The sequence below is a fragment of the Penicillium bovifimosum genome (genome assembly GCF_028826915.1).
Source record: "Penicillium bovifimosum strain IBT 22155 chromosome Unknown utg000010l_segment0_segment0, whole genome shotgun sequence".
Taxonomy (NCBI): domain Eukaryota; kingdom Fungi; phylum Ascomycota; class Eurotiomycetes; order Eurotiales; family Aspergillaceae; genus Penicillium; species Penicillium bovifimosum.
The window spans coordinates 27,868-42,456 of NW_026622718.1; the positions used below are offsets into that span (position 1 = coordinate 27,868).

Below are 14,589 nucleotides of genomic sequence, written 5' to 3' on the forward strand. Positions count from 1 at the left end.
GATGGGTGCTTATGGCACGGCCATCCGAGAGTTGGGGTCTGCATCAGTAAGGTGTGGCGAGGGTACGAAGGATTTGCCGCGCAGTTTAGGCACTGTCACAGCAGTGAGGCGCCGGTGAATGCGCCGATCCTGATCGCGATCGGAAAGTCAATGTGACACACAATCTGACAGTTCGTGTCTTGCCGGGAAAATTCAGGTGCTAGGAGAGATTAGGAAAAATAGTACTAGCAACGCCCCCACAATGAAAACTTGGCCGTGGGGTCTCTAGATCCAAGGTACCATCCCTTGATACTTGACACTCATACTCATACTTCGGATCTCCCCGATCTACCTAGCCGAATCTGTGTACTCCGCCCGGTGCAAGGATAGAGATGACTAGCATGATCTCGATCTTCGCTTAGATTACAATGCTATTGGGTCAACTGAAACCGACCAGGGCGATGTTCTGTTATTATCTCAGTACTCTGATGAGGTCGAGATGTGCCAATTATAATTACCTAAACGTCAGTACTCGGCATACCCTATGGAGCCGATGGTGATGTGTAAACAAATCAGTCACTTAGGGTCTCGGTTCCTGCAAGGGTCACAAGGGGGGAATCCCGCGACCTGTCGACTTGGCACGGTTAATCTGATCTGTTCAGCCATTGTTGTATGAGTATCGTACTATTGTATTATTGGTGTATTTTTATCTTTTTATATTTTCCTTCAATATTGATCCACTGAAATCAGAACGCAGGAAAGGGGTACAAAAAGCTATCTCGGCTATCTGAGGAATGTTGATGCAATACAGCCCGTCAAAAACATGGATTATTGCCTCCATGTGGTGTGGAATGTGGAATGATGATCTTTGTTCCGTACTTTTTTACTCCGTATTTTAGTTCGATTCGTTCTCGTATATCCGATCTCGAGAAGATCATAATTGCACGGATATAGCCCCGGTCCACACGCCGAGACTTAGTGGAAGATCAGGTTCTCGGCCCTTTGGTGGGCGCTAGTGCGCGCTAGTATGGGGCTGGGATAGCGCCCGCATTTTGGCGTCGATCGGACAATGGCAATGAACATGACAGGATCTGAGGTCAATAGTTTCATCTTTTATACCTTCATATCGGGTACTATATTTATATATCGATTCCATCTCTTCATATCTATGTTGCACACAAGAAATTCCATCTTCATCTCCCCACGGAAAAGACGGAAAAGGTCTCTCCACTACAGAGCAATTTGAAATCCACTGCATAGGTACCAATGTACTGAGGTGGAGATTATGCACCTGATTCGCCACTCATCCACCACCTTTTCTAAGACAATGGAGAGAAGAGCAAGAAGAAGAGAAAGAGAAAAAAGCAAAGAACACTAGGATCCCCTACCCTCCACTACAGCTTCATCGTCAGGTGCTGTAGTGCTGTAGGTACAGATGCCGAGTCGTGCAGATTGATTCGGTGCTGGCCCAGCGCCACGAGCACCACACAACTTGGAATGTGCAGGATTTCAACTTGGTCGGCCTCAATTCAAATCTGGGCGTAATCCCTACGTCAACCGATAAAAGTCCGAAGAGCTCGACACTTATATTTAGTTTCTGCTTGGGGATAAATTGAACGATTGGCCCGGACGACCTTCAAAGGTGAATCCTGGCCGCCACTACGGAGCTAACAAAAGCAAATAACAAGAAAGCAGACAAGCGATTCAAGATTGAGTATGGTTACAGTCGGGACTAGAAACCTCCAGTTTCAATCGGCATTTAATCTCCTGGTGATTATTCTTGGTGTTCTCTTAGTATACATCCAGCTCCAGCTGGTTGGGATCCACCACCCCAGAGTATACACCGGAGTATTGAATATTTCCGGCTTGGGGAAGGCCATGCGGTCAAGAATAGCAATTAAAATAAAAATAAATGAGTTTCCACTAGAAAAGTCAAAGCGGAAGATCTCCCATCATGCAGACTTGCCCTCACCTGAATGGAAACTCTTTTACCTCTCGTACCACTGGTTCAGAGAGCATAAAAAATAAGAAAATAAAAAAAATAGAAAATAGAAAATAAAAATCTGAAAATACCCATTCGAGCCTCAGTTTCTGCAAGGTAGCACGACTCCCTCGTGTTGGGATTAGCCCTAGACTTGCCTTGATTCCAGGGGCGAAAGATCTAGTGATGCCACTGCATCCCCCACATCCCCAAGGGGGAAATGAACTTCACAAGAGTCCTGGAAGTCAACACCCGAGATGAGGATGAAATCATCTTACTGTGTAGAACCCCAAGGCAGACAGTCTTCATACCCGAAAGAGGAAATCAAATATAATAAAAGAAAGAAAAATAGAAAAGAAATTCATGCAAAATGAGAATCCCCGTTCCCCATACAGAGACACATAAGCCGAGTCTAGATGAACTCCTATGCCATTGTAAGATGGTTGCATCAACAGTCTCACTGTTGCAGGTAACCACTGACAGGATCACAAAGGGTGACTTCAGGGAGTTGTAGGTCTCCTAGATGTACCAGGTGGTGAGCTCCTGCAGAGGGGCTACTTTAGCCCTATGTAGCTTGTTGTATGGTGCTTTAATAGTAAAGCCAATGCTTTGCATGTCACTTTTCTGATGCATCCAATCTAAACCCAAACGCTCTTTTGCTTCTCTTCTCATGCAAGTTTCTTTAACCCCATACACTCTTTAGAAATTCTAATTCCCCGTGCCGCTCGTTCTGCGTCTTTCTTCTCTTCAACCATCCTATATCGTCAGGTGGTTCAGAGTAGAGATGACATCCTCTCGTTCTTCAACGGCTTTGTGCCGTGATCTGGATAATACCCTACGTATCGATGCGGGATCGTGTCGTGGCGGTTTTGATTTCTCGCTTTTGTTTGAAGAGACGATTCTCGAAATCTTACCTATTCTATTAATCCTAATCACTATTCCCATCCGTCTGTGGCATCTGTCCTCGAGACGGAACAAGGTCATTGGATCATGGTTGATCTTCATCAAGCTTGTAAGTTCCGGGCTTCTGGGTGTTGAGGAGCATCGAGCAGTCAGCATTGCTCCCAAAAGGGAATTGCAGCTAATACCCCTCTCCTATCAGATATCTTGGTTGGCACTCTTAGCACTTCAAATTACACAAACAGCCTTGTGGGCCCTTCCGGCAGCCGATAGCACCAGAGCCTCAGTCCCAGCCAATGTGATCCTGTCCGTCGGTGTCGTCGCTCTCGGTCTGCTGTCGTATGCAGAACACATGCGCTCTGTGAGACCGTCGTTCATTTTAAACACGTACCTCTTCTGCAGCCTCCTTTTCGATATCGCTCGGTCCAGAACGCTATGGCTTCGCAGTGTGGATACATTCAACGATACCATTGCCATTGTCACCACAGTCGCCGTGGGTGTCAAATTGGCTCTCTTCCTCCTGGAGGCGGTGGAGAAGAGACACATCCTCAAACCCGAATACGCTGATTATCCTCCTGAAGATACTGCGGGTTTCTACAACCGGGCTGTGTTCTGGTGGTTGAACCCCCTGTTCAAGATTGGCTTCAATGGTGTGCTCCGTGTGGACGACCTGTCCTCCTTGGACAAAGAACTAAGTTCCGAGCGTTTACTGGCTCAATTCGAGGAGAAATGGAGCAAAGGTGAATCCTCATCTTCACTACCTGGGAGTCATTATTGCTAACCGTATATTCCTTCAGTGACAAAGAAGTCGCCCAATACCCTTCAATGGGAGTCTGTCAAAGCTGTCAAATGGCCTCTCCTCGCCGGAGTCCCGGCAAGAGCCTGCGTTGTGGCCTTCAACTTCTGTCAGCCTTTGCTTCTGGAGCGGTCACTCTCGTTCTTCAATTCGCCAGTGAACAAGAGCACCGAGAACATTGGATATGGGCTCATTGGTGCTTACATCATGGTTTACGCTGGTTTGGCGGTTTCAATGGGCCAATATCAGCACCTCACCTACCGCGGCATCACCATGGTTCGCGGTGTTCTTGTCACGATGCTCTACAAGAAAGCAACATGTCTGACTCTTGGGGAAACCGACCCCGCCAACTCCCTTACTTTGATGAGTGCAGATGTGGAGCGCATCACACAGGGCTGGCAAACCATGCACGAGATCTGGGCCAACTCAATTGAGATCGCTTTGGCTATCTACCTTCTTCGGATTCAACTCGGAGTCTCCTGTGTCGTTCCTGTTTGCGTTGCTCTTTTCGCTCTCATCGGATCCTTGGTTGGCATGTCCTTCGTCGTCGCCCGGCAAGCCAAGTGGCTGGAGGCTATCGAGAGGCGTATCTCGTCTACTTCTGGTATGCTTGGTTCCATCAAAGGGGTCAAGATGCTTGGCTTGCAGGATTCCTTCATGAAGTTCATTCACGGTCTTCGCATCAGCGAACTCGATATCTCTAAAAAGTTCCGTACACTCCTGGTCTACAACATGGCTTTCGCCTGGTTGACTCGGATCTTTGCTCCGATCTTCACTTTCGGTGTTTATGTTGGTATCTCCAGCGAGCCCTTGAACGTCTCTCGGGTCTTCACATCGCTGTCTCTCTTCTCGCTCCTGGCAGACCCTCTCTTGACCTTGGTGATGGCGCTCATGTCATTCGCTGGCGCCGTCGGGTCTTTCCAGCGTATCCAACGGTTCTTGGAAAAAGAGAACCATGCCGATCGGAGACGCAGCCCCTCTCAGACTCTTTTCCTCGATGACCTCGGTGAGAAGCGGCTGCTGTCAAAGGCTGGAGACCTTGAGCTATCCTCGAACAACTCGGACTCCGTCGAGTCGCTGGGTAAGCGCTCCAGTGCTTTGTCATCTGTCAATGCCGTCGTGGTCCGGAGTGGAAGCTTTGGCTGGGACGCCGGGAAGACTCCCATTGTGAAAGATATCAACATTACCATTTCTCAAGGCAGCTTCGCTGTTCTTATTGGACCATCTGGATGCGGCAAGACTACTCTGCTCAAAGCTCTTCTCGGAGAAATCCCTTGTGCCGATGGCAAGGTTGAGCTCGCATCTCCCAGCGTTGCATACTGTGACCAGACTCCGTGGCACATGAATGGTACTATCAAAGACAGCATCGTTGCGATGTCCGACTATGACCCCAGATGGTATTCGTCCGTGATTCAGGCCTGTGCTCTGGAGGAAGACCTCTCGCAGTTCCCTCGCGGGGATGCGGCCGTCATTGGAAGCAAGGGTATTGCCCTCAGTGGAGGCCAGAGCCAACGTATCGCACTGGCGCGAGCAGTTTATGCCCGGCGAAAGATTATCATCCTCGACGATGCCCTGAGCGGTCTTGACGCTACCACGGAGAACCACATCTTCCACAGCCTCTTCGGACACATGGGACTTCTGAAACAGGTCGGAGCGTCAGTCATTGTCGCCTCATCCTCGGTCAAGCGCCTTCCCTACGCCGACCACATCATCGTCTTGGACACAGCCGGTCGAATCTCGGAACAGGGAAGCTTCGGTGCTCTCAACAAGACTGGCGGATATGTGTCAAGCTTCGGACTCGGGTCGCCTGACTGGGACTACAAGCCTAAGCGGTTTACCGAGTCTCCCAGTTACTCTAGTATCGACACCGTCGAGAAAGAAAAGCTGGCACTGCTTGACGAGCCGGCGCATTGCGATCGCGGTGGTGACCTCGGAATTTACACATACTACATCAACGCAATCGGCTGGGTCCCGGCAACCATCTTCATGGTCGCCATGGCCGGCTTCGTCTTCTGCATCTCTTTCCCGAGCATCTGGCTGAAATGGTGGGCCCAGTCCGACACCGCACGTCCCAAGCAGGAGATCGGCCACTATCTCGGTATCTACGTGATGCTCGGCTGTATCGCCATGCTCGCACTGATTGTCGGCTGTTGGCAAATGATCATCACCATGGTCCCTAAGTCCGGCGAGAACTTCCACCGTAGGCTGTTGACCACTGTCCTCAGTGCCCCGATGCTGTTCTTCTCCACGACCGACAGCGGCGCGATCCTCAACCGATTCAGCCAAGACTTGCAGCTCATCGACATGGACCTTCCCATTGCCGCGATCAACACCGTCGCTACCTTCTTCCTCTGTTTGGCACAGATGGCTCTCATCGGTGTCTCCTCCAAATACGCCGCGATCTCTTTCCCGATTGTGATGGGTATATTGTTCCTGATCCAGAAGATGTACCTGCGCACTTCACGCCAGCTTCGTTACTTGGACATCGAAGCCAAGGCCCCGCTATACTCTCACTTTACCGACTGCCTCCAAGGACTTGTGACCCTACGGGCCTTTGGGTGGCAACATGCGATGGAAAAGAAGAACATTGCTCTCCTGGACCACTCGCAACGACCCTTCTACTTCATGTTCGCTATCCAGCGCTGGCTCACTCTGTCACTCGACATGGTCGTCGCGGGCATCGCGGTTCTTCTGATTGTCTTGGTTGTCGCTCTACGTGGAACATCCCTCAGTGCCGGCTACGTGGGTGTCGCTCTCTTGAACGTGATCCAATTCAGCCAGAGCATCAAGCTCCTCGTCACCTTCTGGACGAGCTTGGAGACCCACATCGGTTCTATTCAGCGAATCAAGGACTTTACGTCCACTGTCGAGTCGGAGGATCAACCTGGTGAGGACCAGGATGTACCCCCTAACTGGCCTTCGAAGGGTGCCGTCGCCTTCCACTCCGTCTCTGCCGCCTACAGGCCCTCCGAGCCAGTCCTCAACGAGGTCTCTCTAACCGTCCAAGCTGGCGAGAAAGTCGGCATCTGTGGACGAACCGGAAGGTAAGAACAAATTTCCCAACTCAACCTTTCAAATTCTCCTAACAAAATTACAGCGGCAAAACCTCTATGATCATGAGCATTTTCCGAATGATGGAACTCATCAGCGGCACCATCACCGTAGATGGTGTGGACATCAGTCACCTTCCCCGACGGGAGATCCGCTCGCGCATCAACGGTGTCTCACAAGACTCGCTCCTCTTCAAGGGCAGTGTCCGGTTGAACGCCGATCCGACGGGGACATGTTCCGATCGAGACATCCTAGCGGCTCTCAAGAGCGTCCAGCTTCTGCCTGCGATTCAAGAAAAGGGGAATTTGTCCACCGACATCGACGAGATTCACCTATCACACGGCCAAAAGCAGCTCTTCTGCTTGGCGCGGGCTCTTCTTCGCCCAGGCAACATCCTGATACTCGATGAGGCAACTAGCAAGTAAGTGATCCTTTCCTCCCTCACTTCATGTTCTCCACTTGGAACAATAATCATTGTCTCCACATCCACTTCCCCCCTGCATACATCCGAGCCCTCCCCCTTGCCTCAAACATTGAAACCGTCGACTAATCCAACACCCAGCATCGACACCAAAACAGACGAAATCATGCAACGAGTCATCCGTGAGAAATTCTGCAACCACACCATCATTGCCGTTGCTCACAAACTCGACACAATCCTCGATTTCGACCGCGTCGTCGTCCTGGATACCGGTCGAATTGTCGAGAACGGTGAACCCTACGCTCTGCTCACCGACCCCAAATCGCACTTTAGCAGGTTATATGCAAGTGCCATGGCAATGGAGGAGTCGGATTAGATTGGTTGCTTTGCTTTTGTTATTTGTTGTCTTCTTCGAGTGTCTTACACTGATTGAAGCCTGGATATATTTTTTTGGGTGCGACGATCTTCCCACATTCCCTTTTTCGAGGTACATATCGACATCGACATATGGCTGTTTCTGATATTGAGTCGGGTTTATTGCTGGCGTTTATACTGTTTTCTGGTTTGGCAGTCTCATTGTTTTTGCTCTGATGATAATGTCTCTCTTGGCTCTCGTTGATAGTTTTGGATCCTGTCATGGAATCGTGCATAATTTTACTACCTATTGGGATGACTCCTGAGTGTAGAGAAGCTGCCGTAGATTGAATCGAATGAATCTGATGTCGAGCATAGGCAATTCGTAGGGATCAATTAGATAGGCTCGCCAGTTGGCCATACCTAGCCTTGCCAGTTGGCTGGAGACTCGCCAGTTGACGGGACGCTCGCTAAACACGCGTACATGGAAGTAGATACTGTCAACTGGACAGATGATTTTTGTACCTTATTTGATTTAGGAAGGTCCATACTATTCACTTTGTGTATATACTACCGACCTAGTACCTACATACCTAGGTTAAAACTAGGTTCCAGTCCAGTACATGAGGTGCTACCTATGTTCCATCACGTTGCTTAGTTAGGACTTGGGTGGTAGGTTTATCTCTCGGGTCGCCCTAGGTCGCGTCTTACCTGTAGAAAATATATCCCGAGGACATGGGGGGAATAACGACACAACCTACCTAATCCCGTCTCCAAGACACCCCAACCTAATCACATTTTCGAACTCCATCAATACCTACCTAAGTACCTACATCTTGGATCTGTGAAAATACTACATGGATCTATAGTAGTTGAACCTTCGGACAACATCAATTATGCGTCGGAGCCGAAGGCGGTCCCTACAGCGAACCCACGGCTTGAAGCCGAACCTCAAGCGCAACACAAGTCAACCTAAGAGACGCGACAAGCAAATCATATTGTGCGCCCCATCCAGTAATGCAAAATTACTCTAACAAAGAGAATACCGAGAGACACCATTTGAAGTACCATACATTGGGACAAAAAGAAGATAAAATTGGAACAGAGGCTACAATATCAGGCCCCAAAATGCAAAGTCAGAGATGAATGTCTCAAAGCCCCGACTAGAAAACCATCGTGTCATCATTATCCACATCCTCCTTCTCTTCATCCGAAAGACCAAATTCCCAGTCGCCACGCTCAATACGGCTGACGCGGTCAAGCTCGGACTGGAACTCACGACGCAGGTGCTCGAGTGTGACAATGATGCGACGCTTAAGCAATGGATTCGTCGCAGGGACTTCGAAGGACACGGTACTGTCGCGCCGGGCCGGGGCGGATGACTTGCTGCCACCTGTGCGGTGGTCGGGTGCGAAAGCCACGGCATTAGAGGATCGACGCTTGCCTCCAACTGGCGTGGGAGAGGCAGCGTCGGCATCACCCATGGAGATGTTTCCGTCTTCGTCGGCTTGTGCGCTTGCGCGTCTTCCAAGGGAGGGGATCAGGGCGGCGTTTGTTGGAGGGCCGTTCTCGACGAGAATGTAGGCTTCGCTCTTGTCGACGCAGGCGAGGAGGTTGATTAGTGACAGGAGTTCATGGCGGATTTCCTTGCTTTCGGCATCGTCTTCCTCGACTGGCGACCGGGCTGCATCGGCGGCTTCCCGGCCTTTGCGGATGAGGGCTGAGGACGGCGCATCCCGTGCTTTGCGCAGGCGCTGGACGTTGCGATAGGCAATCTCCGCAGCGCCGCGGTAGTCGCAGCGGGCGATGCGATAAGCCTGCAGAATGCGGGTGTAATCAGGGGAGGCTGGGAAATGCTTGTTCTCCGCATCCAACCACGATACGTTGTTGGTCTGTTTGCGGGTCAGATGAACGAGAATCTCGTCAATGAAGGAGGCAATGCTGGGGACGAGGGTGGTAGGGAATCGAAGGATCTGCTTGAGTCCAGCCGTTCCAGGCCCAGAGACTGCCAAAATAGTGGAGATGAGCTCGGTAAGCTGGGACTTTTGTAATTTGAGATCTTGCAGTCTAGCCAGAGCTGAGTATGCCTGGTCAAATTGGCAAGTCTTAAGGGCTCCAGTGAACAAACGAGACAGAAGATCGTCGCGTACGGTCGGGTATTCGGCGTCTTTCTCGGCCCAGACTTCGGAGTCAAGGGCCTGCAGCGCCAGGCTAGCAAAGTCCGCGACATGGGAGTATGACCGCACTTTTTCAAAGATGGAAAGCACGTGCTGGTAGTATTTTGCAAGGCCGTTGTGGAAGCAATCAACATCGAGGATGTCTAGAAGCTCTGCTGACATATCGGAGAGGTTGCCCATTGGCTTTCCGCTAGCTGCATGGAAATTAGCACAGGTTCGTACAAGGATTCGCCAGGAGATACATACAGAGCAGATAGGCTGCCTTCCGGAAGTAGATTGCCGCGGCATCGAATTCCGACATAGCCACATGCAAGCGACCCTTTATATAGGTGGACCAAGACGTACTTGCTTGGAAGCGAAGGAAGTCCCACGCCAGGTCGATGTTGTTTTTGGCGATCAAGTCACACTGGATATGAGCCACTGCATGCTGATAGTTCACCTCACCTTCGCGAGTGATCCAGGCCACGACATCTCTGATGCCCAACGTCAAGGTGTAGCTTTGCGGGGAGTCAATCGCTTGTTGGGGCTTGATATCGGTTACAAACAGATCCTCGAGGATGCTTGCGGTTCGTTGACTCTTGGTCTTTGAATTGCTTTCTTTCGTTGAAAATCTCTGCATCGACGAATCAGCACCGAATTTGAGTGCGCTGTCGGGGCATTTGCGGACGTTCGAGCTGAGCCAGTTCATCATCTCATATTCACGCAGGAGATCGACAAGGGTTGAGAAAAGCTTGGACGCGTCGAAGTCGGACGTGCTTGTTGGTTCCCATTCGCCATCCACGAACGTGACTAGGATTAACAGATCATAGAAGATCTGACGAGAGATGGAGATTGTCTCTTGTGCACCACTAACAAGAACACGAGCACCGAAACAGGTTGAAGCAAGTTCCGAATCCTCTCCGCAAAAGTGAAGCGACGCTGTATGGATGATAACAAGGAATGCATCCATTGACAAACAGTCGGTTCGCATGTATTCACTCAAGGCGGCATCTAGATTATCAAAGGCCTTGTTGGAAATTTGATTGGTGAAATCACAGCGCTCTCGGAAGCTCTCCATGCGGTCCAGGATCGACGAAGATGGTTCGGAGAATATTTCGGCCTGGAGAGCGGCCCGGCATGCCCCGTCGAGCTCGGCGGAGAAGCTCTTCCGGAAATCTGTCGCCACTTTCAACAGTCCAGAGGCCGTTTCGTAGTGCGGACCCAGCTCCCTTGGAATGTTGCGATGTCTCCAGCGGTCCATCATCTTTGGCACTCCACTGGCGAGTTCTGAGCTGGAGTTGTGCAGGAATAATTCCGTGATGCTGCATTCGCGCACCACGGCGCAGGAGTCCGACAGAAGTAGCCACGGCATATCAGTGTACGAGTCGTAGGCGAGAGAAATCGGTTCGAACCGGCGCTTGTTGAGATCTTCCGCAACTTGCCAGAACTGACGCCATTTTGAATCCGTGTCAGATGTATACCGGGAGTAGTCCATCTCCTCGTCGGCGAATTTCCGAAGAGACACTGCCGATGCGATTGTGGAGCAAAGTCGTTCCGCCAAAGGCAAGCTCTTTTTCAGTCCTCCAGACGAGACCGACGAGAGAGGCTTCACGGCCTCCTGGTAAACAGCCAGGGCGGTCTCAAGAACCTCGGGTAGATATCTGTTCGGCTGCAAGAGATACTGTAGCCATTTTTCAGTGGGGTCTACGACATCATCCATGACCAATGAAGGCGGCGATTCTTGCCTATGGCTTTCGAATGTTGTTGAAACCCACTTGGTAGACCAATCTGTGACCAGAGTTTGAAGGTCAAAGTGCAGGGTGTAAAGTTGGTAAAGGCCGTGGTTTCTCCAGAGCACCCACAGTTCCATTCCCTTGCCCTCTTCCCGGGTCTTCACCTGGAAATCAGCGATGCTCCAGAACATGTTGCCCGTGGCGTCGGGGTCCACAGGTCGGAAAACGTTCTCCGCAAAGAGTTCCTCGATAACCAGTTCAGATGTCAAGCCACCTTTGACAGCCCAGAACTTGAACCTGCCATCCTCAAATGGCGAATATGTGACGACATAGAAACGATGGCCGCCGTCCATCGCTCTCTCGGCATTGAAGACACGCATGAACGATGCCTCGGCGGGGTTCAATGTGTATGCGACAAGATCCGGATCTTGAAGTGAGCGTCCCAGGAGATCCTTTGTGGCCGCTAGCTTATTCGTAGCAAGGTTCCAAATCTTGAGGGTATGGTTTAAACAGATAGCGAAAACGTAGGTCTCGTCGGAGGTAGTGGCAATCGCATTTGCAACGTTTAAATCGAGGTTGCGCCCGTCATGTCGAATCGAAGATGGCGCGTTCCATTTGACAAGGCCTCGAATCGAAGAACCCCATGTGCGTTCGTCCAAGGTGAGAGGAGACCAATGGGAACCTGAATCGAACAAGATCAATCAGTCAGAGCGATCGCAAAACGAGCAGTCTCAGCAAAGGGCAAGCACTCACCATCGTCACCGGCTCTCCGGGTCAGCCGTAGAAGCGCGCCATTGTCGAGGGATATAAACAACTCCAGGGGGCTGCTCGCGTGGAGTCGGTGGGGATTCGAAAAGGCCAAGGGAGCCGGCAGAGTTGTCTTGCACCAGTCACTCACATTTTCATCGATCGAGGAGGTTCGGCGGAAGAACTCGGGGCGTAGAGACAAGGTGTGAAGGTGCTTCGAGGCGGTAATCACAAAGACACTGATGAGTTCATGATCCTCCGAGTCGGACAATTCGACTCCAAATGGAAGAATCTGTTCCTGGAATCCCAATCGCAGGGTCACATTGTACTCGTAGACTTCTGTCCCGCCCTTCGTCAGGTCCGCGCACTGGATCTCCAGCACTTTATTGTCGTTGATCACGCGCCATAAGAACGTCCTGGGATAGACCTTGCGCTTCCGGAAGTAGATATCGCCTTGAGTCGCGAGGTAACGTCGGGAGAATTCATCTTCATCTTTGGCGATGGGGACGTCATCTGAGGTGGATGAGATCGAGAAGCGTGGACGACGGGCAACGGGCTCTAGGGTCGGGATCTGAATATTGGCGACCGTGGTCGGCGAGTAAGGCCGCAGGTCGACCCTTGAGTCTTTGTAAATTTTCGCCATGATCGATTGACAGTGGTATCTCAACTTAGCACTCCATGGCCGGGAAGTGAGAAGGTTGAAGATCGAAGGGCGGGAAGCTGGAGACTGGAGCTCAAAAAACATGTAAGTCTTGGCGCGACGAGAGGCCTGAGATTGATGGCTCCGCGTAGTCGCAAGGACAAACACATACCTACGAATATTACTTCCTTTCTTCAGTTCATTCTTGATGCTGAGGAATCTTCGCTTTCTATTGCGCTTCTATTAAAAATAAAAGAAATATCGCTGATATGCCATGGACGGCACAAACAACGTAAACAGCTATCTCAATATGATACTCGTCAAGTCACTAACATCGTGTCAAAGACCAATTCGGTGGCCATGGAGAGGCTTTGCTCATTTATCTTCCAGGTCTTTCTCGCTGGGATCACCGATACCGTTATCATTGATGGCGAAAAGACAATCACTCTCGGGAAGGCAAGGGCTGTCATAAATCTTGCAGATACGAGTCTCGCCGCGTCCCTTCTTCAAACTGAGTCGAGTAGTACTGGCATGGGCGATGATATTACCACCGATAGGTTTCTTGGGATCCGGGTTGAACATGGCACTGGGTCCACCGTCAACCTGGGCAACAACTTGGTTCGTAATCACGACCGCAATGCCGAACTCGTCTGCGAGGCGTTGCAGGGTACGCATGAACTTGGCCAGATGAGTTTGCCGTGACGCGAGCTCCCCACGGCCGTTGAAATCCGTTCTGTACAGAGATGTCGCCGAGTCAACCACCAGAAGGGAGAATCGGGTTTCACACATCATCTGAGAGGCCTGATTGAGCAGCTGGAGCTGGTGATCCGAGTTGTATGCTCGTGCATATGCCACATTATCAAGAACCTCCTCTCCAACGAGGCCATATCGCTGTGCGACAGCCAACAACCGCACTGGACGGAAAGTGCCCTCGGTATCGATGTAAAGACACTTGCCTTCACCACCGCCCATATCGAACGGCAGCTGGCAAGTGACCGCAAGAGTATGACAAATCTGACTTTTTCCCGTCCTGAATTCTCCAAAGATCTCCGTGATTGACCCGGTCTCAACACCACCTCCGAGCAATGTGTCGAGTCTCTTGGATCCAGTAGTGATTGAGATGAGCTCACTTCTCCGGGCATGCATTTCGGTTGCCGTTGTGAATCCCATAGGTACCAGCTTAGAAGCTAATGCGAATATGCGTTAGCCATGATTACTCAACCTCGATGAAGTCAATCACGGAAAAAGCATACCTTCTACTAGGATCTTGGTGGCCTTCTGTTCCGATATACCCTTGATCTGTTCCAACAACCGCTTGGGCCTAGATATTGGACAATATGTCAGCCATACCGGAATAAACATGGAAGGAGGTGTAACAGTGAGATTCTGCTAGACAATGAACCGCAACGGCCGCGCGAAGGTCATGGGGTACGTACGTGTAGGCGACAGACTCAACGGTATTATATCCTGCATCCACGAACAACTTAATATCTCTGGCAGTCAATCCAGAAACACCCTGTCAGAGCAACGTTAGCATTGTAGCCCACCGTTCTGCATCAATTTTGAGACCTCCACTCACATCCAGCGCAGAGAGCGGGGTTGGGGCACCAGGGCCAGGAAGCCCATTGTCCTCATATTGCTCTTGTCCCTCCATATTAGAGTTGATTCACTACGCTTACCAGCGCCTGCAGTATTTCGATGCCTCTGTGGCAGATCTTTTCGAGTTGAATGCGCGGGGAATGGATGATCCACTCAAAACAATACGCGTCAGGGGTGGATAGAAAGCCGGATGTAAAGGGTAATATCCTCGGTTGAACTGACAGAAAACTTT

General features: G+C 50.7%; 3 protein-coding genes across 3 annotated transcripts; 1 reads left to right on the forward strand and 2 right to left on the reverse strand.

Annotated features, from left to right (window-relative positions):
* Positions 1-2,744: 2,744 nt before the first annotated feature.
* On the forward strand, positions 2,745-7,504 carry N7515_010359 (uncharacterized protein; the record flags this gene model as incomplete). Its single annotated transcript, XM_056671102.1, has 4 exons — positions 2,745-3,600; positions 3,658-6,700; positions 6,754-7,128; positions 7,270-7,504. The coding sequence occupies 4 exons, from the start codon at positions 2,745-2,747 to the stop codon at positions 7,502-7,504; spliced, it is 4,509 nt and encodes a 1,502-aa protein (XP_056516726.1).
* A 1,141-nt stretch (positions 7,505-8,645) lies between these two features.
* Positions 8,646-12,761, reverse strand: N7515_010360 (nucleoporin Nup120/160; the record flags this gene model as incomplete). Its single annotated transcript, XM_056671103.1, has 3 exons — positions 8,646-9,853; positions 9,906-12,053; positions 12,125-12,761. The coding sequence occupies 3 exons, from the start codon at positions 12,759-12,761 to the stop codon at positions 8,646-8,648; spliced, it is 3,993 nt and encodes a 1,330-aa protein (XP_056516727.1).
* A 372-nt stretch (positions 12,762-13,133) lies between these two features.
* On the reverse strand, positions 13,134-14,412 carry N7515_010361 (RAD51 family DNA repair protein; the record flags this gene model as incomplete). The annotated part of the gene is made up of 4 exons (XM_056671104.1): positions 13,134-13,945; positions 14,012-14,079; positions 14,195-14,274; positions 14,338-14,412. The coding sequence occupies 4 exons, from the start codon at positions 14,410-14,412 to the stop codon at positions 13,134-13,136; spliced, it is 1,035 nt and encodes a 344-aa protein (XP_056516728.1).
* Positions 14,413-14,589: the final 177 nt, after the last annotated feature.